This window comes from Panthera tigris, chromosome A1, assembly GCF_018350195.1.
Source record: "Panthera tigris isolate Pti1 chromosome A1, P.tigris_Pti1_mat1.1, whole genome shotgun sequence".
NCBI lineage: Eukaryota > Metazoa > Chordata > Mammalia > Carnivora > Felidae > Panthera > Panthera tigris.
The window spans coordinates 129414125-129440723 of NC_056660.1; the positions used below are offsets into that span (position 1 = coordinate 129414125).

The 26599-nt window shown below is 34.8% G+C and overlaps 1 protein-coding gene across 5 annotated transcripts in view; it reads left to right on the forward strand.

The window, feature by feature from the left end:
* The window catches only part of IPO11 (importin 11), a 191967-nt gene that overhangs the window by 71278 nt on the left and 94090 nt on the right, over window positions 1-26599 (forward strand). For all 5 annotated transcript variants that reach the window (XM_015536575.2, XM_042987619.1, XM_042987616.1 and 2 more), the window contains exons 16-21: window positions 490-616; window positions 4850-4883; window positions 5199-5239; window positions 6591-6707; window positions 12293-12406; window positions 17687-17802. In XM_015536575.2, the coding sequence (XP_015392061.1) occupies window positions 490-616; window positions 4850-4883; window positions 5199-5239; window positions 6591-6707; window positions 12293-12406; window positions 17687-17802 (549 nt within the window). The remainder of the gene's footprint in view (window positions 1-489; window positions 617-4849; window positions 4884-5198; window positions 5240-6590; window positions 6708-12292; window positions 12407-17686; window positions 17803-26599) is intronic.

Here is a 26599-nt window from a genome sequence, read left to right on the forward strand (position 1 = left end):
TTCTTTCTATGTGCTTGGTCATCATAAAATTTTATAATTTTCTAAAAAATGTGGAATCTTCATTAGCTTATTCCATTTATGTACAAAACAGTTAGCATCTCGCCACTAAAATTTATATAGTATCAGTAAGAGACTTTATGGGTAGAATTCTTAAACGTAATTGTTTATAGCTTTGTGGGGTTTTTTTTCTTGCTTTAAAGAGCCTTCATTTCCTTTAGAAAAGATGATCATAAAGAAATGTGTATAATGTTACTGAAAATGGTTTACAACTTTAAAAATATCATTATTTTTGAGGATACTTAAATTTGAGAGCTTAGGTGGTTTTGTAGTATGTGTACTGTGGTACATTTAGAAGTGGCTTTTAAGTTTTTATATAAACAATACAGATTGCTTCCTTACTATCATTAAATTTAAATGATAAAATACACTAAATGAAATATACTTTGTAGAATATTTACCATTTTAATTTCATGGTTTTTCCCTATTCAGATATAAGCCATTGCGACGCAGGGTGATTTGGCTCATCGGTCAGTGGATTTCTGTGAAATTCAAGTCTGACTTAAGACCCATGTTATATGAGGCAATTTGTAACTTGCTTCAAGATCAAGACTTAGTGGTATGTTCCTTAAATGTTTTAAGACTATTTTTTATAAGTTTAATTTATGTTAAGCTTCATATTCAGGAATAGTTTATAGATTTAGCATGTTGGTAACCTTTCACTCTTGTAGTTATTCCTTGGCGAGCAGTTTGACTTAAGGGAGGGAAGTTCTTTGATTATTATTTACCCTTATCACGAAGAGTCAGTGAAAAGACGTTTAACTAAACTCTAGTTTTGTAGAGTCAGATGACATTTTTTTTAAAGATTCGTTTTTAGCTTACATATTTTTTTTTCTTATTCAGTATGGATTTTGTCATTCTCATACTTGAGGTACCACCATCTAGTTCATCTTGACTGTTAATTTTTTCTTTGTCTCTCATTTTTGAAGGGATTTTTGGTGTGTGTGTGTGTTTTAGCCTTTGGAATTGTTTCCTTTATAATAAGTGTTGACATAATATTCTTTTTTTTGGTAGAGTCAGAGAGGGCACAAGTGGGCAAAGGGCAGAGAGGGAGAGAGAGAATCCCATGAGGGTCAGAGAGAGAGGAAGAGAGAGGGAGAGAAGAGAGGCTCACTCAAAGCGAGGCTCAGGCTCACCCGAAGCTGGGCTCGAGCTCACCCAATGTGCGAATCAAACTCATTGAACGGTGAGATCATGACCTGAGCTGAAGTCACATGCTTAACTGGCTAAGCCATCCAGGTGCCCTGATAGAAAATTCTTGATATTTCGTCACTGAAAACTTGCTGATGGCTTCTTGGTTGCTTTATTCCCATAAAAGCAGTAAGTTTGCTGTTTTAACATGTGGGTCAGTTACTTAGAGTTGTGGGTTTGTTTTTTTTGTTTTTTGTTTTTTTTTTGTTTTTGTTAAGAAGTTGAACACTGTGTGGAATAGTTGCTTCTTCCTTGTGGTGCTTTATTTTATGCCTGAGTGAATATATTCATGACTTACTGTATATATTCCTTGTGTTGGGCTTAGACTGGACCCTAGCATAGTCTTGAAAAGATGGAGTTTAGTTGTCTTTTCCTCAGTTTCAAGTTTTTTTTTGTGTAAAATTACGTGACTTTTTTTTCTGCCCCCGAATTAGGCTGAGGTCTTGTTTAATCATTTCTCAGTATACTCCTTTAAAAAATTTTTTGAACCCATTCTATCAGCCTGTTTTTCAGCAAAAGCTTGGGCCATCCTTTTCTCATTTCCACGTGTGTACATGAGCTACTTTCTGTGTTCTGTGTGTGTGTTTGTGTGTGTGTGTGTGTGTGTGTTTTAGCCATTGGAATTGTTTCCTTTATAATAAGTGTTGACATAATATTCTTTTTTCTTTTTTTTTTGAAGAGTCAGAGAGGGTCAGAAAAATAATGTTCTGTGAAGGAAAACATAATTAGGAAATGAATTAGAAAAAGGAAAACATAATTAGAAAAAGGAAAACATACCTTCTGTGAAGGTAAACCTGTCGGCGCTCCTGGGTGGTTCAGTCGGGTGAGCATCCAGCTCTTGGTTTCAGCTCAGGCCATGATCCCAGTGTTGTGGGATCAAGCCCTGGATTGGGCTCTGCACTGTGTGTGGAGCCTGCTTAAGATTCTCTCTTTCTCTATTGCTCTCCCAATTAAAAATAAATAAATAAATAAATAAACCCATTGTAGAAGCTCAATGTATTCCAAAGGCAGATAGAACTGTTATTTGGATTTGTCACTTGGCCATTATCTACTTTGTGTAAATAGTTGGGAATTTACTCTAAATATAATGCTGTAACTATTAAATAGTTTAAACATGGGAAGTTACAAGGGAATCCAGTTTTATTTTACCATGTCTAAATTCTTAAAAGTTTATTAATAAAACTGTTCAGGGGCGCCTGGGTGGCTCAGGTTAAGCGGCCGACTTCGGCTCAGGTCATGATCTCGCCGTCCGTGAGTTCGAGCCCCGCGTCGGGCTCTGTGCTGACAGCTCAGAGCCTGGAGCCTGTTTCAGATTCTGTGTCTCCCTCTCTCTGACCCTCCCCTGTTCATGCTTTGTCTCTCTCTGTCTCAAAAATAAATAAACGTTAAAAAAATTTAAAAAAAAATAAATAAAATTTTAGATTACTATTTGCTGGAATGAGTTTACTTTTTTAATACCTTTAAAGTATTTATAGGTTAAAGTTTTTCTTTTCCCACTTGGAAACATTTGCTCTTTTCTCAGAGGTATCAGAAGACATTAAATGTTTTATGAAAGTATTACAAAAGGATTAAATTTCACTTAAGTTTTCTTAGGGAAATCAAGAAATTTTTTGAATCTTTTACTCATTTTTGAGGTATCTGTTCAGAAAGAAATAAGAGAAATTTAATTCTGCACTTTAAGAGTGGAACATTAATTACATCCCAATAAGTATTACTGGAGAAAAAGGGTTTCATGGCTGGATAAGTTTGGAAAACACTGGGCTAAATATTCCAGTAGTCCTCTTTGCTTTAGGACTGAGGAGAACCTTTGAAACATACATTTGAATAGTGACTGTCCAAGATGACACATACACTAATATCTAAGGAATACTCTTAGAGGGAATGCTGTTGTAGGTTCAGCTTTTGCCCTTTTCCTGTGTGTCTTCTGGTGATTTCATCTCAGTTTTACATCTTCTACACTTGTTTGATCCTGCCACCGATATTTTGTTGATACTTCTTAAGACTTTGTTTAGTAAGGTACCAAGTTAAGGTTGCACACTTTGGCCTTCTAGTGTATATAAGATCTTTAATTTCAACTTGTGAGAAATGCTGGCTAATGTGGGAGGATACTTTATACACATATTTATGTACACGGCAGTATACAAACATGTAGATATGTACATATATATAGATGTGTTCATGTGTGTATATATGCATGTGCTTATATAGATACTGCTGAATCTAAATGTTCTCTGGCTTTCATAATCTACATTATCTTGCTTGAGTGCTTTTACAGGGTTGGGATAGATTTAATCCTGAGCAACTACGGTTATCTATGTGGCTTCCTAATCTTATAACCATGTCATCACAAGATTGGCTGCAACAGAGTAGAGATAGTGCAGGTGCACCTGGGGCACCTGGGTGTCTCAGTCAGTTAAGCATCTGACTTTGGCTCTGGTCATGATCTCACGGTCCATGAGTTCAGTCAAGCCACATTTCGGGCAAGCTTGAGCCACTTCGAGTTCTACGTGGACAATGTGGAACCTGTATGGAATCCTCTGTCTCTCTCTCCCTCCCTCTCTCTCTGCCCCTTGTTTACTTGTGCCCCTCCCCCAAAATTAATAAATAAATGAATGAATAACTGAATTTTAAAAAGGCTAAATCTTTACAAAAATATATAATGCAGTTACTGGAGAAAGCAACTTCTCAAATAGGACTCCATAAATTTTATAGTATCCAAGGCCACTGGGTGGAGTACATCTCTATCTCTGATAGTTGCCTGACATTTTGACATTGTCATTTGATCTGGGGGAGTATAATGCATATTGAGTGAATTTCTTTCCTTTAGTTGAAACATAGTAACTAGATATAGAATTTAATCATGGCTTGAGTTCATGTTATGTTTTGTGGAAACTCTGGATATTGTAGCCTGTGCCAGTTTAGCTGACCAAATCCCAGATAACCCTTGAAAGAGAGCGATAGGGATGATGCTGTTGTGGTGTGATTTGCCCGGATAACATGCTGACACACAAAGAAATTAAGATTTGGAAGTGTCAGGAACCTGTACAAATCTTTGTGTATTTGTGAACTTTGGAGTTTAGAAAATCTCAAAATAGATCTTTGGATATTTCACGGATTTCCTGTAATTGTGGTTGCAGATGGGAATGTGTGTTCTTCCTTCTCCCTCCTCTTTCCATTTTCTCCTCCCTTCCTCTTCACCAAACATCTGCCAGCTTCACCAGCCTCACCCATTTGCCTGTCTCTCATCTGTGATCTCAGCCTTCTCTCCCCGTGTGGCAGCACCTTTGTACTCTTCTCTTAGTCCCACCCTTGTCTCACACTTAGGGCAAATTATCCATTTTCCTGGAAGCACCCCCTGGATTAAAGACTGTTGAAACAAATTATGAGAAACTGAGAAGGGTGGGAATGGACACTAGTTGACTTTTTCAAGTCTTGTTGCAAAATAAGAGGAATATTCTTTTATTTCTAGATGTTAATAACCTCTGTGACTTTAATATTAGCAAAAAGTAAAAGTGATTTGGAATAAATTTCCTGCCATTTGATATTAATGATATTTAGTAGTTTCAGAATTATTAAAATCTCATGATGTACTTTCTTTTAGGTCCGTATTGAAACAGCGACAACACTGAAGTTAAATATCCTTTAAAGAATTAAAAATACTTCATTGTGATGGGGTGCCTGGCTGGCTCAGACAGTGGAGTGTGTGACTTTTGATCTCAGGGTTGTGAGTTCCAGTCCCATGTTGGGTGTAGAGATTACTTAAAAATAAAATCTTTAAAATAAAAAATATTTCATTGTGAAGAATTTTAACATTATTTTAAGTAACTGATTTTTTTGTGAAATTTGTTAGATCGCTTAAAATATAGTTTTTGAGTATCATATTTGGGTTTTAGATCTATTTTATTCTGATTAACCTCATACATCCTCAGTATTCCTTAACTGCTCTTTACCTGTTGATGATTTTGAATTTAGAACAGATCAGTTTCTGCCGGTGAGAATATTTTTAAGATTGATCACAATCTGCTATGTCTTTTGCAAATTAAGTGTTATTTTATAAATGAAATTATATGTATGTGATACTTATTGAAGCCAAATTTAAAAGTACATTAAGATGATTTTGGAAGTTTACTACCTTTATTGGTAATTTTTTAATTCATAACTGTTTACTTATATTCTGCTTTTTTTTTTTTTTTTTTTAGCTATCTTAACTGTTTTGGAGGTGACTGTTAAACCTTTTTTTTTTTTTTTTTTTTTTTTTTTTTTTTTACCTTTTTTCCAATTACAAAACATCTAGTAACTTCGTTTTATCTGTGTCTGTTACTTATAGTCCTCAACTATTTCTTTGTGTATATATGCCTGTATCCTGCATAAATTGTAAATTACTTGAATAGAACACCAATCTTTTTATCCTTCATTTAATTTCCAGAAGCCTACATGGTGTTTCACTTAACAGGTACTCAGTAAGCACTTGTTAAATATGTTAATAAGACTATGGCGGTAGTATTTATTCTTAGGAAGACTAGGCAAGAAGAAAGTTACATGATAAAGTGTCTGTGTGTACTTCTTGTGGAGGTCGTACATGGACAAACTTGTAGAGAGGATTTTCATTAGGAAAAGAATCATTAGGTATTTTGGGATGAAATAAATATGTTTTAGAAATCTGCTTAAAAATGAACTATCTGAAAGATCAGATGTGTGTTTTATTTAAATATGTGGCATTCTGTGACCTATTAATCCCTACTGTCATTTTGTAATCTAGGCGTTAACAGCCAGACATGGATATTTGTTTCCTATTTCCTAATAATAAATATTCGGTCATTCTTTGAATAACATATATCTATGGAAAGTGAGATCTCCATGCAGCGTATCTTAAGGGCCACATCAGAGAGCTGGTATGCGAGTATACTTACTGGTATTTCTTTTGTTTCAATGAGTAGACTTTGCAAAACAAAGTATCTTGTGATTGGCAACAGGCACACAAGGACACTGACCAGACAACGTTAGCAGCTTAGTTTAGCGGTATAAAATTTAAACACAAAATTTAGACATGGTTTTCCACTGAAAACATGATTCACTTTGTGGATGAGTTTAATTCTAAAATGGACCAATTAAGGAACAATAAAGAAAAGAAAATCCCTCCCCCCCCCCCCAAAAAAAAAAAGAATGCGATTCCTAAATGTTGGCAACTTGAACAATTTCAGCTTTCTTTAGGTAATGCTGGAGTTCTGGTTGCTGATCTTTTATTTATTGCTTTGACATTATGATTTAATTTTGTTATTTCAGTTTGTGAAGATGTTTCTATTTCTCTTATGACCCTTTGTTTTTTTTCTGTTTACCTGCAGTATTTGGAAACCATGTTCACACTACTTTTTCAGCTGCTGCAGCAAGTTACAGAATGTGACACAAAGATGCATGTTTTGCATGTCCTTTCCTGTGTGATTGAAAGAGTCAATATACAGGTAATTTTAATGTAAAACATTCAATGTCAGGTGAGTGGAGTGTATGTAGGATTGCAGTAATAGCTTTGCTTTATCTACATTGTTTAAAAGTTAACACATTAAAATGCTTATAACCTATACGGTTGTGATTTCGCTTATATTGACATGTGTACTTGCATTTTAAAAAAATGACTTGAGAGGGGCGCCTGGGTGGCTCAGTCGGTTAAGCGTCTGACTTCGGCTCAGGTCACGATCTCGCGGTCCGTGAGTTCGAGCCCCGCGTCAGGCTCTGGGCTGATGGCTCAGAGCCTGGAGCCTGCTTCGGATTCTTTGTCTCCCTCTCTCTCTGCCCCTCCCCCGTTCATGCTCTGTCTCTCTCTGTCCCAAAAATAAATAAACATTAAAAAAAAAAAAATTAAAAAAATGACTTGAGAATATTAAAATCTAAAATATAAAAATTTTAAAATGGGATCAGTAATGTAGAGGGGTTCAGAATGCAGAATTTTATCTGTCTTAGTAGATCCAGTTTATATTTAATAATACTTCTTAAAATTCAGTGTGTTTGAGGACATAGCCACAAGTGTGTCAGCAAATGCAGCTATTTTCAGAGGTCGGTTATATTTACCTTCAAAATTTAATGTGTTTTGCAGTTGGGTCCACATTATGTCCATGTTTAGCTTAATATAAAAATGATATGTAAAGTTCTCAACAGATATTAAATGTTAAGTTAGTTATTCAGCTTCCCTATGTCTCCTAATTTGTGTGAAAAACTAATAATCCAAGAAACTACCTTATAATTAATTATCCTTGTGGTTTCTCATATCCTAGTTCACCACTTCATATCCTTGTTTGAAAAGTACTGAAGTAAATCTGTGAGTTACTAGGGAAAGATAACTGAATTCATGTCCACAGATTTGGAGTTTGTTCCTGTGTCTTTTAGTGAATTCTGATTGCTTGAGCTTGTTCTAAAGTAATTGATGAGAATTGCTAACAATTACTGAATAATACTAAGTTACCAACTTCCGTGCTAAATAATTTGCATATATTTCTCATTTAATCCTCACAAAAACCTTTGGGTGAGGGTTGGAATTTATCATCTCGAACAGTTTGAGATTTTAAGGAACTTGTCAAAGTACATACATCTTTGTGGTATTACCAGCCTTCACAGTCAGCATGCAGCTCCAGCGGCAGTTTTGAGTCACTGTTAACCACTTTGAGCAGATCTGGGTTCGAGTGTCTAAAAATAGTGTTACCTTACAATTTCCTTAGTGTTTGGGATTCTTATTACGTTAGTTACGTTGTTTCATTTTGATACTTGTTTATAAAGAATACTGAGAGATTTTGATCATCCAGATAGTTAATTGAGACTCTTTTAAACTCCTTTCAAGTGCCTGTGTCTCCTGTGTCGTTTGGGTAAGGTCTTCAAGTTTGTGTCCTTGTGTGTGTGTGTGTGTGTGTGTGTGTGTGTGTGTATACACATACATTTTAATGTTTATTACTGAGAGACAGAGAGCGCACGCGCGCGCAGGGGAGGGGTAGAGAGAGAGGGAAACACAGAATCTGAAGCAGGCTCCAGGCTCTGAGCTGTCAGCACAGAGTTTGATGTGGGGTTTGAACTCACGGAGTGGTGAGATAATAACTCACGGAGTGGTGAGATAATAATCTGAGCCGAAGTCAGATGCTTAACTAGTCGAGCCACCCAGGTGCTCTGTTGTGTCTAAAATAATAAAGATAATTCTGAAATCACTTGACTCACAGGTGTCTTAAGTATGAAATTATTACACATATGCAGTATGCTTTAGATCATTATACAAATGCAGTAAATTATAGTTCATTAAAAAATTGTAGAAACAAGATATGACCATTTTTTGTAATCTTATTTAGATACCATCTCGCTAACGGAAATGTATTAAAGATTTCTTTCTGTGGAAATGAATTTTCTTACCTACATCCTCCCAAATCTCTAAATCTTTTTAATCCTAGGTTGAAATTCCTCATGCTTAGTAAAATTTAAAGTTTATTTAAATTTAATTAATTTATTTATAAATAAGTTATAAATATTTATTATAATTTATTAAAATATAAATATTTCTATTTATAAATTTATTTATTATTTATTTTGAGACAGAGAGTGTGTGCTTGTGTGTGCGCAAGTGTGGGGGAATGGCAGAGGGTAGGAGAGAGAGAGAATCCCTGTCAGGCTCTGTACTGTCACTGCTGAGCCTCACGTGGGGCTTGAACCCGTGAACCATGAGATTATGACCTGAGATGAAACCAAGAGTTGGACACTAAACTGACTGAGCTACCCAGGTGTCCCCTCATGCTTAGTAATTTTAAAAGTGCTTTTGTGTTTTTATCCATATGCACTTTTTAGAACACAGATAGCCTAAGCAACTCAGGTGACTCTGTCACCAGTAAATAGATAGAGTTAATCCAGTAGTATTTTGTGTTTTCAGAAATCAGGAAATCATCATGAAAAGTATTTTCAGTAGTCTGATTCTTTAAATTTCCTATGTTAAAAAAAAAATAAATAAATAAATAAATAAATTTCCTATGTTAACCTTTGAACAGTCCTACCGCTTATATATCATTCACCTGTCTTTCATATGCTAATTTGATTTTTGCCCCTTGGGTTACAGACAGTTTGAGCCATCTTAACAACAAACAGTAAGATAACACATAATGGTTTAATTTTGAAGATTCAGTGAAGTGTCACCATTTTTATAATATAATGTACAATTATTTAAAGATTATATTTTCTCTACTTTTTGAAAAAGTAGTTGATAAATTATTCCATTGTGGCAGTCCAGTAAATACACAGAAGAAATAGGTAATCATCAGGTTTGGATGTCAGGCAGATAGTCTTTGAACTTCTGCATTTCTGAAGAAAAAGAACAAAATTAAAGGGCCTGTGTGAAGTATTAAATATTTTATGAAAATTATATCTAAAAGACGAGGTGTCATTGGTACTTACTTTTTAAAGTCCCCATGTATGGAAAATCTTCTTAGAACATTTCTTAGGCTGTCACATACTTGATTTTCAGTAATGTGTTATGAAGGAAAGTGGATACCTCCCTGTATATGATGACTTAACTCATATTCTATTTTCTTTTCTTTTTGAGTATAGGTGCCAAAAGATGAGTGTATTTGGTGTACTTTTTCATCTCATTTGTGTTAAGCTGATAGTTTAATATTTTATAGGGTTGTTATTTAGCCCACTGTCTAGTAAACATTGCTAATTCCATGTGATTTTTTAGGTGTTGACCAAATAATTGATATTGGCCTACCGAAATAGCCCATAGATGGTAATCATTTTCAGGATTGTATATGAGCAATATTTTTCCTGAAGTCTTTTCATTGAAATATTTTGAATGTACAGAAAAGTTACAAGACATCAACACCCATATATCCTTCACCTAGTTCTTTAAGTTTTTAATTTTTACTGAATTTTCTCTTTTTTTAATCTGTGTGCATATACAAATTCTTGTTGTTAAACTCTTTGAATTTTAGTTTCAAGCATCATGGCACTTTGTCCCAGAATATTAGACTTCTCTTCTTAACATAACCATGATTAGACTCAGGAAACTTACATTAATGTAGTATTATTATCTAATATCAAGTCCATATAAGATTTTCTCAGTTTTCCCAATAACATACTTTTTAACCTCCTCCCTTTCAGCCTCAGGGAACATATTTTGCTCTCATGTTCTCCCTCTGTTTTCTTAAAGTTTATTTATTTTATTTATTTTGAGAGTGAAAGAGAGTGTGAGCGGGGGCCGGGGGGGGGGCGGCGTGCAGAGAGAGAATCCCAAGCAGGTTCTGTGCTGTCAGTGCCCAGAACATGAGATGAATTGTGAGATCATGCCTGAGCTGAAATCAAGAGTGGGATGCCTAACCTACTGAGCCATCCAGGCGCGCCCTCACTGTTTTTTGATCTCCAGCTCTGCACCCTTGTTTTGGGGGTCTGTCTTTTGCAACAGTAACTCTGGGTGATTATTGAAATTCATTTTTGAAGCAATAATTTAAATTTAGAATATCATCAATTCCAGTGTACAGCTACGTTTGGGATGTAAATATTTTCTGACTTTCGAATGTACTCCCTTTGTGCCCTTCCTTGGAAAGTGTTCTCACTTGAATATTAAAACCAAAATTGGTTTATTTTCCATGTCAGTAGAACATGCTGTTATACATTGTTTTCAGTTAAGTATGAATGAGCTAGGTACTTTAAAACCTGTGTTTTTACGTACTAGTTGGTGTGTTTTATAAGCTAATTGGAGTGATCTCTGAGATAAAGAACACTTAGCAAGATTAAGTGCTCAATAAATAATAGTGTAATTAAAAATTTGAAGATAAGGTGATATATAATAAATAGGCTTGTAATATTTTTTCAGTTTTATTTCGCTTAAATATTTGGGCAAATACTTAACTTGTCTTTTGTAACCTTCCTCGCATCCCCAAGGGCAACAGATTCTACACCTTTTTTGCTCCCTGTTTAGTGTGTGGCATTTTGTAAGCAAAAATGGGAATCTCATTTTTCTGGGAGTAATTTTTAGTTTTAATATGTGGGATTGAAATAGCTATTGCTGAAGTTGTGAAGGTGTAGTATTTCTGTTTGTCATGAGCCTACTCTTCATCAGAGCAATTCCCAATACAATGACCATAAACCAACTGAGACACTGGAGCGCGGTCCAGCTTCAGTGTAGATCCCTTTTATTTTTTAAGAAACTCACTGTCAAGCTGTGCTGTCTCTCAGGGCTTATTTTTAAAGAAATATTTTTATTTTTAATTTTTAAAACTGGTTAGCTTAATCCATGTGGTTTTAAGAATCATATCTTTTAAGAAGGATTTTCTTGGGTTGCCTGGGTGGCTCAGTCAGTTAAGCGTCTGACTTCAGCTCAGATCATGATCTCTTGGTTTGTGAGTTTGAGCCCCGAATCATGCTCTGTACTCACAGCTCAGAGCCTGGAGCCTGCTTCACACTCTATCTCCCTCTCTCTTTGCCCCTGCCCTGCTCACTCACACTCTGATGTTTGTCTCTTTCTCTCTCTCAAAAATAAATAAACATTAAAAATTTTTTTAAAGGATTTTCTTCTGTGTTTTCATTATACCTCCTGTACACCTTTATAATTATACTTATCTTTTTTCATTGTAAGGGTTTGTAAGTGTACCTTTACATTCTTTTCTTTCTGGTGCCTTGTCCTCAGGGCCTGTTACTGGAGGATGCCATCAGATAATTGTTGAATGTATGAGTAAATGCTGACTTTTTAAAACAGTGTAATTTCCAGTTAGGTAAGCTGTTTTATTAAAAAAGAACTAGGGTATAATAATGTGTTCTGTTAAGCTCTCGATAACTGGCTACATTATGTTGTTTTCCTAAATTTTATTTCATGCAGTAAATTTGGTACTTATTTTAAATTCTTGAAAAATCATAACCGTAGAGCTTTATGTCTCTGATTTATTTTTAAAAAGATAGATGCATAATATATTTCATCTAGAAAATATTAAATACTTCCTTCCTGGGACTTAATGTTCTGTCATTGTGTCTTGAAGGAAATTGCCTTCTTTCCTAATACAGTCTTTTGCTTCCGTTCCTTCTGTTGTGATAGATACGACCGTATGTAGGATGTTTGGTACAGTATTTGCCTCTTCTTTGGAAGCAGAGCGAAGAACACAATATGTTGAGATGTGCTATTCTGACAACACTTATTCATCTTGTTCAGGTAAGTTACTTTCCAGTTTCTGAATTTAGTATATTTCTTTTTTTTATTGAAGTCTGATTAACATACAGTGTTCTGTTAGCTCCATGTGTACAACAGTTGATCGGACCGTCCTGTACGTTACCCAATGTTCACCACAAGGGGTATAGATGCCCCTTGTCACCATACAGTGTTGTTAGAGTATTATTAACTGTATTCCCTGTGCTGTACCTCTCATCCCTGAGGCCTCTTTGTTATATAAATGGAGTTTTGTACCCATTAATCCCTTTTTTGTATTTCACTGATCTTCTCCCTCACCTCCCCTCTGGCCACCACCAGTTCTCTGTGCTTAAGATTCTGGGTTTTTGCTTTTTTTTTCCTTTTTACAAATTTTTCATTGTTTTCATGTGCTTTATTTTAATGGTAGTGAAAGGCCTCCCGGTTATGTCTTTTTCATAAATTATCTTAAACAGTTTTAAAAACTACTTTAGTGTGTTGGCTTTGGACATTTTTTGACATGTAGGAAATACTCTCTCCTTTTTAAAGACGTTTCTTTCATTAGATGAAGTGGTCTCTCATGGTGATAGACTCATGATTTGTGCAGTCTGTTATACTTTCCATGCACTTTGCTTGGTATTCAGAGCTTTTCTGTATAAACTTGCTCTTCATTTTCACCCTTTTTTTGTGATCTAAAATCAAAATTTTACTCTTTCATAAAGTGAGAAGGTAGACAATCAGGTGAGTTACTTTTGAGGGAAGGAGTGAATATGGTTTTCGTCCTCGTGACTTTGAGGTGTCAGGGTTGTGCAGCAGGTAGAGAGGAATCTCAGATTTCAGAGAGTGATGAACAGGCTGTAGTTGTCATTTGAACTGTTACAGTGACTTACAGTCTGACGGCGAGAGGACAGAAAGGTAAGATTTTAATGCCAAGTCTAATATCTGCATCCAGGTATGCTCAACTCAGTTTTACTGGCCTTGCCCCAAATTGTGATAGATTGTCCAATGGAGAGAGCTCTGAGTTGATAGTTACCACTCTCCATTTTTTGAATAAGTTAAAAATAGGGGGGAAAAAACACGTGAACACGAGTTTTTAAAAAACCTTTCTCAGACATCCTTTTTTTGAAATGCAATTTTTTTTCTTTCAGTAAACCTTATGGATGAGTTTTATAGTTAAAAAACCTACGTAAGGCAGTTTCAAATAAATGAATAGTGATACAAAATTCCTGTGAAAGCACCTTCTTTTTAATAAGTGTCTCATGTAGCATCTCTTCTTATCTACTATTTAATTGTTGTGATCTCTTGCGAAGATTATGTCCCTTTTATAGAAAAGGGTACAAAGGTTAGGATAAGGTTACTGACTGTCCTGAGATTGCCCTCAGAAATAACAGAACAAACTGTGATCCCACCTCTTTTGTGTTACATCTTTGCCAAAATGTGTTCTTATTAGACTCCTTTTGAGAGTTTTGTGAGGGAGGTGTGAAAAAACCCAGCTTCTCTGTCTCCTTAGGTAGGATTACCTCAGGAAGTCTGAGGAAGCCACAGTAACCTGCTTGGAATGTTTGGAGTGGATAGGGCCTTTTCCTTCCATTGCAACCCATTCTCACTCTGTATTTGTTTAGGCCAGAGGTGCAGGGTTCCAGCCAAGTGCTCATCGCCTTCTTGGAGAAAGCATACGACGTTTAATATAAAGTTGAGATTATAGCTTAAAATGTGTTTTTCAGTCATTTGAGAAAATTATACTAAGGGTTATTGTTAAGGTTCATTTTATAGAAAACACTGCCATCTTTGGGCTTTTCAGATTTGAGAGGGAGATAATAGTTTATTTGTATGTTTTTGTTTTCATTTTTTAAGCTCTGGGAACCCAGACTAGTAGTCTCTGGTTGAAGAGATCATCTCTTGATCCTTGATTGCCTGCTTTTGTTATTACTTTTTAAGTTGTGAAAAATTTGAAGCATACACAAAAGGAAGAACAATATAATCAGTCTTTAGGTAACTATCACCCAACTTCCAGAATCATCAATATTTTGTCAATAAAAATTTAGGGCACTAAAAAGCTAATTGGGGGGTTCCTGTGTGGCTCAGTTGGTTAAGTGTCTGACTCTTGATCTCAGCTCAGGTCTTGATCTCCGGGTCATGAGTTCATGCCCTGCACTGGGCTCCAGGCTGGACCAGAAGCCTACTTAAAAAAACAAACAAAAAAACAAAAACGCTAATGGAGAGAGTTGAAAATGTATGGGGAACTTACATTTACAGTAGTAAATTGCAAATTTTTCCTTTTGGATATAATCTAGCTGGGTAGTTTTGTAGGGGAACCATCCTTGTTTTTGATGTCTTTTCTTAGTAAAAGATCTTTCATTTTCCTGTCTCTTGCATGTTACATCTCCCTTTTTTTTTTTTTAATGTATCCCTGCTTTTCATTACCGGGTATCTCCTTGTCTTGAGATAATTTGTTTTACGTTATCAGAGAATCAAACGGGACCAGTTGTTTGTGGACTTGGATGAGATCTTGGCATCATGCTGCTTTGTAAAACTCTAGAGGCCCTCTTAGTTTTAATACCTGACCTTGAACGTCACCCTTCCCAAAGTACCTGGTGCTACCAGTTCCTGTGTCTTTTGGAGTTTCTGTAATGTAAATCAAGTTGCTTCTTGACCTTTTCTTACAGCTGACTTTGAGCTTGGTTTTCTAAGTTTGCTAAGTTACTGCTTGTCTTTTCAGTCCTTATCTTTTCTTACGTTATCTTTGTACTTATGGTTATGGAATCTTTGTACTTATGGTTATGGATCTTTTAAACACATCCGCCTATATTCTTTAAGTGGATCCTGGCAGAGAAGAGTAGTAAATGCATGCGTTAAATCTGTCCGCTTCCTCCAGATTTTAACATTGTGATTGATAATACTGAGTTGTATGGTGTGGCCGGAGCATAGTACAGAACATGGTTATAGGGGCCTGGTCAGGAAGGCCACAAGAACATCTCTTCAAGTTCAGAGCAAGGAGTGTTAACATTTTTATTTTAGTAAGGTAATCAGGGTGCCAGTGGAGACAGGGTTTGGAATGGAGTAAAACTAAGGTCAGGGAAAGTGGTTGGTACGTTTTCTGTTAACCATGAAAATAGATGATGCAGTTCTGAAGTAAAATGCATGGAAAGAAGGGGAAAGATTTGAAAAATAGTAGAATAAAGGATTGTTGAGATGTGCGGTGAGTAGGAACAGGAACTAGGAGGAGGATGAGAGACTGTTTACCACTAAATAGGTAGTCGTACAGGTCACTTGAGTTTGGAAAGGCCGGACAGGAACTGTTTTTTAGGAAGACTGAATTGGTTCAGTGGTCACCTTAAAGAGTTTGAGATGACTTCTGGGTGATGATGTCCTGTAGTTATTCAGTGTCTGGAGTTCAGAGATCTGTGTTTGGAGATAATATTTTGGGACATTTTCCGCATGCACATGACACAGGAGAAGGCAGTCAAATACGTTATCCTGTGAAATGCCAATATTTAGGGGGTTTTATTCTTTTTTTCCCTTAACCAAAAAAATAATAATAACCTTATAAATTCACTGACTGTTGCAAAGATAGTACAGAATACCCTTCACCTCATTTTCCCTTCTGTCTTATGTAATTATTATACAATAAGATTTCTGCTTCTTGAAGCATTTCTGATCATTTTAATAACTGATGAATTTAATTTTGAGCTTTCATACTGTTGTAGAAAATGTGTTATGTGATTTTTTTCATAATGTTGTAGACAATGTCTTGTAGTTATGACTGTGGGCTGAGAGAATGTTCACATTTAAAGTTGTATATCTGAGATTGCACACATTCTTCAGGCCATTAGACTACAAAGGTAAATGTCTTCAGGCTTTGGCCGAGAGTCTTACATGTTTAGCAGAGGCTTTAGTTTTGTGAAAGCTAGCATCTCATGCTTCTTGGGATGTGCACTAAGTAAGTAGATAGATTTTAATTTTTCTAGGAAATTTTAAGTCTACTTAATAATCAAAATGAACTTGACTAGTTTATCTTAATGTTCCTTTTCTTTTGTTGTTGTATTAAAGATTGAACTACAGAGAGTGAAATTGAACTTAATTTTAAGACACAGTGTACTACTTTATTAAGTGTGACATTTTAATAACTATCTTCCTTTAAAAAGATCTTTAATAAGGTCTTTCAACTGATTTTTAGTTTTAGAAAGAACCAAACTTACTTAAGGATAAGCTTTATGCATTTCCATTTAGGTATCTGTCCCACTAATAAAGATTGAACTCAGTATATATATGGCATGAGAAGATGTATACATACGGATTTTGTTTTGCTTAACATAAAGGTATTCTACCATTAGCTATTGATATTTGAATTACTTCCTAAATGAGGAGATGTTTGATATTTATTGGTTTCCTTTCTGTGTTTGTCAGATTACAGAGATTATTATGGATTAAAAATTGGCTTCTTATCCTTTATGTTTCCTTTCAGAGTGCTTGGACTTAGTGTGATACACTGAGTCAATCTCCATAAAACAATAATTAGGTAAACTAGAATTTTAGATAAACCCCCCTCTTCTTCCTCCATTTTTTGGGTCATTAAAAATACTAGCAAAAATTGTTCATTAAAAAATTTTTGTGCATTTTTTTAAAACAAAGCTTAAGAAAAAAATAATTTTTACATTCTTTCAGCATCCTTTCCCCCTTCCCATATTTAATTAGTGTTAATTTTTTCTGTATACTCCAAAGAAACATTTTTATGTGTATATCTCTTTGCATGTGGTAGGTATGTTTAAAAATTCTTGGGTTTTTGCAGTTGTTATATACACACTTCTTCTGTACTTTTAAATCCAGTTTGTAATTATTTTTGAGATTGTTTTTATTCCATGCCTAATACTTTTTCATTGGCTAGTCTCTATTCTGGAATATGAATGTACTATGATGTAATTATCTTACTAATGAACATTTTGATTGGGTTCATTTTAGATTACTTAGGTGAGATAATTTATGGAATTTAATATAGCAGTGTTAGTACCACTTTAGTAGTCAGAGGGGAAGATACATATGGAATCTCTTAAAACAGATGTTTATACCATTGGTGTATATGATTCTACTACCACTGGGCAATTGAATAGTATTTTTTTGCTACTTGCTGTTCAATTGTAAACAGAACTAACCTTGTTTTAGTAGTGCTTATAGTTAGGACCATCCCAGAAAATCTTGGATTTATTTTTTATCAGCTCATTTTAGGACATTTTTATACGATAGGTTATTTTTTGGTGGGGGTGGGATCTTAGAGTGTCTTATGTTAAGTTTTATTTATACTTCCCTTAGGGATTAGGAGCAGACAGCAAGAACCTGTACCCTTTCCTGCTCCCAGTTATCCAACTGAGTACAGATGTTTCCCAGCCTCCACATGTTTATCTTCTGGAAGATGGTTTAGAATTATGGTAAGAGGAAAAATTTGATTCCCTGGATTTTTTTTTTTTTTTTCCCCTGGCCTTCCCTACTCTCATGCCAATAAAGCAAAGGTCATGTAACAGGCCTTAAAAACCCAGTATTTAAAAACAGAAACATAAAACCGTTTTCCCTGAATTGGGTAACATCATAGTTCCATCTATTCTTGGCAGCTGTCGCTCAGTATAGGCTCATAGTAGTCAAAGTTGAAAGGGGAAATTTCAGTAACGACTCAGCTGCCTTTAACCTTTGGAATTTGAAATGTAAAATGGGGAGAGTTCAATAAAACTTCAAAACTAAAAATGACTTAAAACTTGCAGCCTGTTAAATGAGATGTTTTGGGGGATGTTGACTCATTTTTCAGCCTCTTGCTACTTCACCTATTACATACTCAGATAATATATCTCAGCCCCAAATGCTGAGGCTTCTTGGCCTTGACTAATTATTTTGCCAAGTGAGTAGTGTGTCGTGTTAAAAGTTAAAAAAGAAAAACTCTGTTTCTGAGGCAGCTCACTGCTGCAGACCTTTATTGACTGCCCACTGTGTAAGGAACTGTGCTAGAAAATCCTTTGGCTTTACTAAGCTTATCTTACTGATGACAGCAAATTTCTGCAGGTCAATTATAATACAGGAAAGGCTCCAACATTGTAATATATAAACTGACTATTGAAATTAAAAAAGAAAATCACAGAAATTAAGCATGGAAAAAATGAACATTTCTGGTTTCCTTTTTTCTTCCTTCTCTCCTTCCTTTCCTTCTTGCCTTAGTTTTTCTTAGATGTTTAGGAATGAACATTTTTTTTTATTTTTTAGAAACTGTCTTTGGTGCAAATTACAAATTAATGATCTGTAGCAGACTACTACATGAATGATTTTAAAATGTTAGGTAGATACTCGATTTACAAGTTAACTTTCTGATATTTTCTAGGTTGTGTTGTTGGAACCTAAATGACTTTGGGTGGTTTTATCATAAATTAGCATGTGTTGAAAATACATATTCATGTATTTTTGTGTGTACAGGATGGATTACTCGAGATCAGATGTTGGCAAATTTTTTCTGTAAAGGGGCAGATAGTAGATATTTTAGGCTTTCCAGGCTGTGTGATGTCTTGACTATTGACCTCTGCTGTTTTAGCATGAGAGTGGTCACAGACAATATGTAAAATGGTTGTGTTCCAGTAAAACATCATTTATAGAAATTGAGTGTGGGTTGAATATGACCCATGAACTCTAGCTGGCCAATGCCTACTCTAGATTACAAATTAAGACACTAGTCTTTGGGGGCACCTGGGTGGCTCGGTCGGTTAAGCATCCGACTTCGGCTCAGGTCATGATCTCACGGTCCGTGAGTTCGAGCCCCGCGTCGGGCTCTCTGCTGACAGCTCAGAGCCTGGAGCCTGTTTCAGATTCTGTGTCTCCCTCTCTCTCCGCCCCTCCCCTGTTCATGCTCTGTCTCTCTCTGTCTCAAAAATAAATAAACATTAAAAAAAAAAAAAAAAAGACACTAGTCTCTGACTAGTGTCAGACACATACTTTTCTATAAATATGTAGACAATATATGATGTTGACTATTAGAAAAATTAAAAGTATTACTTACAGTAAAGAGATAGACTCTGATACTTAACAGTATTATAGACTTAGCATATTAATGTGTTTATTAAAGGTATATAAATTTTTTAAGGATTACATGAACAGGCAGTAATAAATGTACATTGCTCTGTTGTTATCTCTTGTTTTCTTAGCCTTTAGTTTATGTAAACAAAATGAAATTATTAGAATACCTTTTTTCTTTCTTTTCTCTCTCTCTCTCTTTTTTTGTTTTTTTGTTTTTTTTTTTTTTTTAGCTCAAATGCTTAATAGCTTAGATTCTTTAAATTAGAGTATACGGAGTTAGAACTCATCTTTTGAATCAGATATAGGTGCCAGTCCCAATTATGCCACTGCATGAGGTATGTAATCATCATCTATGAGCCTGACTTTCTTAATCTGTAAAATTAGGAAGTATAATTCCTACCCCACATGGTTGTGAGGATGAGATAATGTGTGTTAAATGGTTAGCTCTTTGCATATGAGAGTCTGTAAAGTTGCCTAAGAAGGAAGGGCAGATGTGGAACATTCTGCTCCTAGCAGAATCCCAAGGAACTTAAGGCATTTGTGAGGTCACATGGGGGGCGCCATCAAGGGTGACAGAGTAGAGCTGTCTGTTGATAAGAGGAGGAAAACAAAGCCAAGAAAGAATATTTCCTGAAAGAGTGGTCAGGTACGTCAAACGTTGCTGATTATTCTAGGTAGAATCGTACAAAGAAGTGAATTTGGCCACATGGAGATGATAGCAAAGGTTTCAGTAAAGTAGTAAGAACTGAGTAGAATTGAAATTAAGTAATTACAGACTGTGACAACATTGGGAGCACTTAACAATGAAGAGGAATGTCGAAATAGGGCAGCAGTTGGCTGGTGTGGGGAATGCAGAGTCTAGAGGGATGGATGAGGTTCTAGAGAACGACTAATTGGAGGCAAGAAGGGATGCGATTTAGCATATGTAGCTGTTTGTTGGTTTTGGTTTTAAGTAACATCAGTGATACTTCATCCATTTTAACTGGAGGCAGGAAGATGGATTTTTGTATTATAGTGAGATGTGATAGGAAGGGGTTGGGTCTAATAGATTCTGTTTTCTCAAATATGAAGCATAGTCATCACTTTAATATTATTGGCTGAAATGGAAGTACATAGAGGATAGAGGGATTTGTGGAGAAAAAAGATTTAAATAGTTATCTTGGAGAATGGGAATTTGAACTTACTAGGGGATAATTAGTAGTAGGAGATGTTTGAGGTCCCATACACAGAGGAAAACTTTTTAGAGTGATTATGTGTTTTTTCCCCCATGTTCCCCTCCCCCCATCCCCCTTGATCCAGCTTGCTAGAGATTTGCCAGTGTTACTAATCTTCTCAAACAACCACCCTTTGGCTTTCTCTTTGTTGTATTTTTGTTACCTATTTGTTAGTTTCTGGTCTTATATTTATCATTTCCTCTTTTTCTACTTAAAGTTTGTTTTTGTCATTTGACTTAATATTCTGAGATTTGGCTCAATAATTTTTCATCTTCTTTCCTAATATAAACCTATTACTATAAAATATTTTTAAATAGAATTTGAACAAACCTTGCATTAACAGTTTTTTTTGTTTTTGTTTTGTTCTTTGTTAAAGGAAGTAGGATCAGGTAATGGATGCTGGTCCACAATAAGCGTGGGCTATATGCCATTAAGTGTAATATGGTCTTCATCATTAAAAAACAACAACAACAACAACAACAACAACAACAACTGATGTGACTGCCTTTTGCCATCTACTCAGGAGATTAGCATCTTAAAACCTCAAAATCTCTCTTTTTAAAGAGCTGACTTCTGAGATAAACTTTTCTTGCTAGGGTGAATTCTACTTTTGATAAATTATACAAATCTTTTCTGTTGTTCTGTGGTATTTTATCAGATTTTATTTTTTCCTGAACTCTTAAGATCTTTTGTCCATATTTTGTGATACTGTCTGATTTCATATCAGTGTCATGTGTGTTTTACCAATTCACTATTTTAAAAAATGTGGGTTTTTTTCCATACTGGAATGATCTCTGTGATATGGTAACTATTCTTTGGATGATTTGAAAATTGAGTAGAAAAGGGAACTGGAAATGGACTCATGGCAGTGGCTGGGAAGTTATTCACAGTTTGGTAATATTTTCAGGTTGTTTCTTAGGTGTTAGTTTGTACATACTTTAGTTTTGATTTTCCATGTCTGTTAATTTTGGTACTTCCTCCCTTAAGATACTAATAAAAAAAAAAAACATACAGGTATGTGCTTTATCTCTGTTACTTGTAGTCTTATTTTTGATTTATCTCTTTTTAAGGTATATTTATTATCTCTTTTAAAGTACATATATTAGTCAGGCAAAGATGTAGAAGCAGCACTTTATATGCTAGTACGGATTCATAATTAAAAGGTAACTGGCAAGATAAGTAAAAGGTAACCAAGAGAAACATTCTGTGCTTTGGGCCCAGTACCATAATTAGGTTCAACACATGCCTTACCAACTAGAATAGAGTATGCATCAGGTATTGCATACTCTGAATGTAATGAAAATAAATTGGGCAAAGCTGGTGGATGTTTCTGATAGGCTTTGTTATGAAAATGGCTACTCTCTTTGCCAATAAAAATTAGAGATGTAAAAAAAAAAAAGTATATTAGAGATTTTTCTTTTTATTAATATGAAAGAACTACATGTTGCATTTTATGAGTTCTCTGTTTCTGCCCTTTGTTACTTTACTGCTGCTTCATATTTTCTACTTCCTACCCTTAACTGGGTGTATTTTTTAAAGCTATAAAAAAATAGTTACTTCATTACCTTTTCTTAAGTGCTAAAACATTTAAAGCTATGAATTTGCCTTCCATTGTAATGGCCTGTTTCCCTTAAGTCTTGTTATTTTGGTAGTAGCATTAGAGTTTTTTTAATGTCTTCTTTGACGCAACCTCATTTATTTTTTGCTGATATTAAAGCACATGATTCAGGTCTGGATTTATTGCATTGTAAATACAACCTGTCACTTGTACAATTTTTAAGTTACTAAGAATTTTAATGACTCGAGGCTGTCTTTTTGTAACAGTCTCAAATAGTGATGATATTAAAGATGCAGACTTTATATATATCTATTCTTTCTAACTAATAGGTTGTATGGTTCAAATCAGTGTTTCACTTCTTAATCTTGACAGTGATTTATTAAAATATCTATTTAGTTTGCTTTGTGTCAGTGTCCCTTTTTATTTCTATTTCTTTTTATACTTGAATGCTAGAAATAAAATTATTATTCACTGCACAGAGTTTTGGTATTTTTCTATATTGTTTTAAAGAATTTAACAAATAAAACACAGTATTTAAAATTTAAAATATTATGAAGTGTCATTTGATACATGTATGTATTGATTAATTTTTCACCTTTTAATTGTTTTGCATTTAAATTTTGATACTAATATTGTCATATGGTTTATTTTGTTTAGATTTGATTTTTTTTGTTCAACTTTTACATTTTAGCTTTTCTATTAGAACTTTAGTTGTATCTCCTATACAGAGAAAATTTTTATATTTTGTATTTCACTTAACCAGAGAGGCTTTGCCTCAAAAGAATTTTCATGCTCTTATATTTATTTGTTGAATTGCTATGCCTGTGTTTTTACTTAATGCTCTTTGTTTTCTGTATTTTATTTAGAGGGGTAACATTAAAATTTACATTTCTCTAGCTAAAGATGTTGGTATATACAACTTTGTCTAATTATTCATCAGCATAACTTGTCCCTTAACTTTCCATTAGTGCCTTGACTTTGTTTCTCTTTCTTTCCTTTCTTAGCATTCAGTTGTTTAATCTGGAGTGGTCGCCATGTCATAGTACTTTTAAGTACTTTAAACTCTGCAAGATTTTTTTGCCTTTTTGTTTTTAAGTTTATTTATTTTGAGAGAGTATGAGCGGGGGATAGCCAGAGAGAGGAAGAAAGAGAGAATCCCAAGCACGCTCCACATGGGGCTGTAACCCACAAACCGTGAGATCATGACTTGAGCCAAAACCAAGAATTGTACGCTCGACCAACTGAGCCACCTAGGCGCCCCAAGATTTCTTCCTTTTTAGAATAGTATGGCTTGTATTTGGGAAGCTAGCATAGGTAGGTAGTGAGAGTGACAATGACCTGAATGCTCTTTTTACTAAGATAATGACAGTGGGAGGGAAAGAGTCACATGGAGTCTTAATTTGGACCCAGTGACAGAGCTTCAAACGTATTCTGAGATTTAGAAGATGCCCATCAATTGTTTTCTCACTGAAATATCATGACTGGATTATGGTTTTTCTTTTGGTTTCATTTTTATTTTAAAGGGGAATAGGAAAGAATTTTAAAAATCTTTTCTTTCATTTTATTCTTGAGAAATGGAATCATGGAATCAAATCCTCTTCTTGTTGATCAAAGTATCTAAAGCTACCACTGCTTGTGTGTGTGGCCCGTACTTCATTTTGTGGGTGGCTGCTTTCTTCTATGTCCCCCTTCTTCTTCCTAATTTTGATATTTAAGATTTGTGAAATAATTCATAGATACAAAGTAATAGGGAAGTCATATTGTTTGTAATTATTTATAACTTACATAAAATGAAAATCCATTTTCTGTACCCTGGTGAAGCTGTGGGAGAGTAAGAATGTCTGTGAAGCCCATGGTGTGGGATGTTTGTTGGATTCTCCTGTTTTCATTACAGGGATGAGCCGGTGTGCCAGTATTTTTTGTTTTCATTCCTTGGTTTATTTTCTTGTGGCTTGCTGTTTTTACAATCACGTTTGTATGTGACTCTACACAATGTATCTTACCTTCATATAAATTTTACAATAGGTGTTCTAACTTAATTTTTTTAGCTCCCTGTTCTAAGATTCACCCATATTGCTGAGTTTAATGGTGTGAATGTAACAGTTCGTTTACTCATATGCCATTTTGTCGGATGTTCAGATAATGCACCCTGAACATTTTTGTACATGAAAAAGTATGCAGATGTATGAGGCCTTATTCATGAGGTCATAGGTGTGTGCACATAGACATATTTCACTAGTTCAGATAATAATACTTACTTTCCAAGTCTTGATACCAACTTCTTCCTGTCAGCAGTGTGCAAGAGTTTTCACTTTTTTATAGCTTTGCCAGTATTTATTAGGTCAGACTGAAAATCCTGGTAATATGGTAGGGGTAAAATTGTACCTTGTTTTGCTTATAATTTGCATTTGTAATTTTGGCTGTGATTTGATTACTGGTTGGGTACAATATCTTTTTATACTTTTAATAGTCAAGTTTATTGCCAATTTTTGTATCCTCTGGATCGCTTGTTCGTGTTTGTTCTATATGTTTTTCTCTTTCTAACCTCTTTTGTATATTCCTTTGAATACTGTTCCCTTTTCAGTTATATATATTAGAAACAGTTTTCTCCCACCATGTGACTTAGATTTTGACAATTTTGAGACATCTTTTGACATAGAGTAATTGTTAACTTTAATGTAGTCCTATTCATCTTTTTCTGTGGTCTTTCTTAAACCTAAAGCTATAAGTATGTACTGCTAACATCTTATAAAATAAAGACTTACACTTCTCATATAAATACTGGAATTAATTTCTGTATTTCGTGTGGGGTAGAGGCCCGGTAGCTTCCCACCAATGCCTGAGTTTTCCAACCTTTCTTAACCTAGGAACCGCCTCTGTCATAAATGAGTGGGTCTGTTTCTTGTGGTATTCTTTTTATGATATTAAATACATTAGTTTTAGAGTGAGTCATAAAGCAAGTGCCCCCCCCCCGCCATATGTTTTTTTTCTTGATAAATTTCTTGTTTATTCTTGGTCATTTGCCTTCTAAATCATTTTAGGATCCATTTTCCTAATTTCTAGGGGAAAGTCTATGGAGAGTTGAAGTTTTATTGATTCTCTATAACAGTTTAGAGAGAATTGACATCATTATGATGCTAGATGTTTGTATCAGTGATTCTTAAAATAACATCTATTTAAATACTTTGTTTCTAAGTTTTATTTGAGAGAGACAGAAACACTGTAAGTGGGGGAGAGAATTGACATGATTATGATGCTAGATTTTTGTATTAGTGTTTCTTATAATAACATCTATTTAAATATTTTTATTTTGTTTTTAAGTTTTACTTTATTTGAGAGAGACAGAGACCTTGCAAGTGGGGGAGAGTCAGAGAGAGGGAGAGAGAGAATCCCAAGCAGGCTCTGAGCTGCCAGCACAGAGCCCGACAGAGGGCTCAAACTCACAAAACTGGGAGATCATGACCCCAGCTGAAAGCAAGAGTCGGACACTCAACTGACTAAGGCACCCAGGTGCCCCAACATCTATTTAAATCTTAAGTATTTAATGTTTTGAGTGTAGAAACTGAGTTCATTTTTGTATGCAGTGTATTGATATTTACAGCAGCCTTGTTGAAGTCGCTTAGTGATTAAAATACTTCATGAATTCTTTCTCTCTTTTCTGTCTGTCACACCTGTTGTAAATAAAGCCTATTTAACTTTCTCTTCTCACCCTTGTGTCTTATTAACTTAGTTGGCATATCATGTGAGGAACCGTCCATATATACACTCAGTAGATGGGAAGGTAGGCAAGGTAATAGAAGAAATTTTTTGAGATGTGATTCTGTTTTTCCAGAGAATGGCTTCAACATATCATTAGGTGTGTTTTCTTTGAGTGTTGGATAGGTCCTCTCTTACCAGATTAAGGATTTACTTTCTGTTTGTAATAGGATAAGCGTTTTTATAATGAATGTTAGATTTTGAATAGGATCCCCTCCTACTCCTTTCTTGCAACTATTGTGACAATCATGTTTTTTTTCTCCTTTAACTTCTTTGGGTGAGGGGTGAGGAGGTAAACCAAATGCACACTTAGGTGATAAACCACAACCCATATATATTTTATTTTTTATAGATTTATTCTTTCATATTGCCCAGTGTCTTGTTGAAAGGGCACATCAGTTACATGTGACAGAACAATATAAAAAGAACAAGACAATTTTATGTTTCCTTGACAATTCCATAATAATCATGCTTTTGCTGTATCATTAAAATTTTATTGTAAAGACATTTTGTAGTTGTAAATATTTTAATATGTAGTTACTTCCCTTACTATTTTTGCTGTGTATATAGAAAATAATAATGTGCGATGTGTAGATACGTTTTTCATTTGATACAGAAAGATAACTTTTGTAACTTGCTGTATTGTTC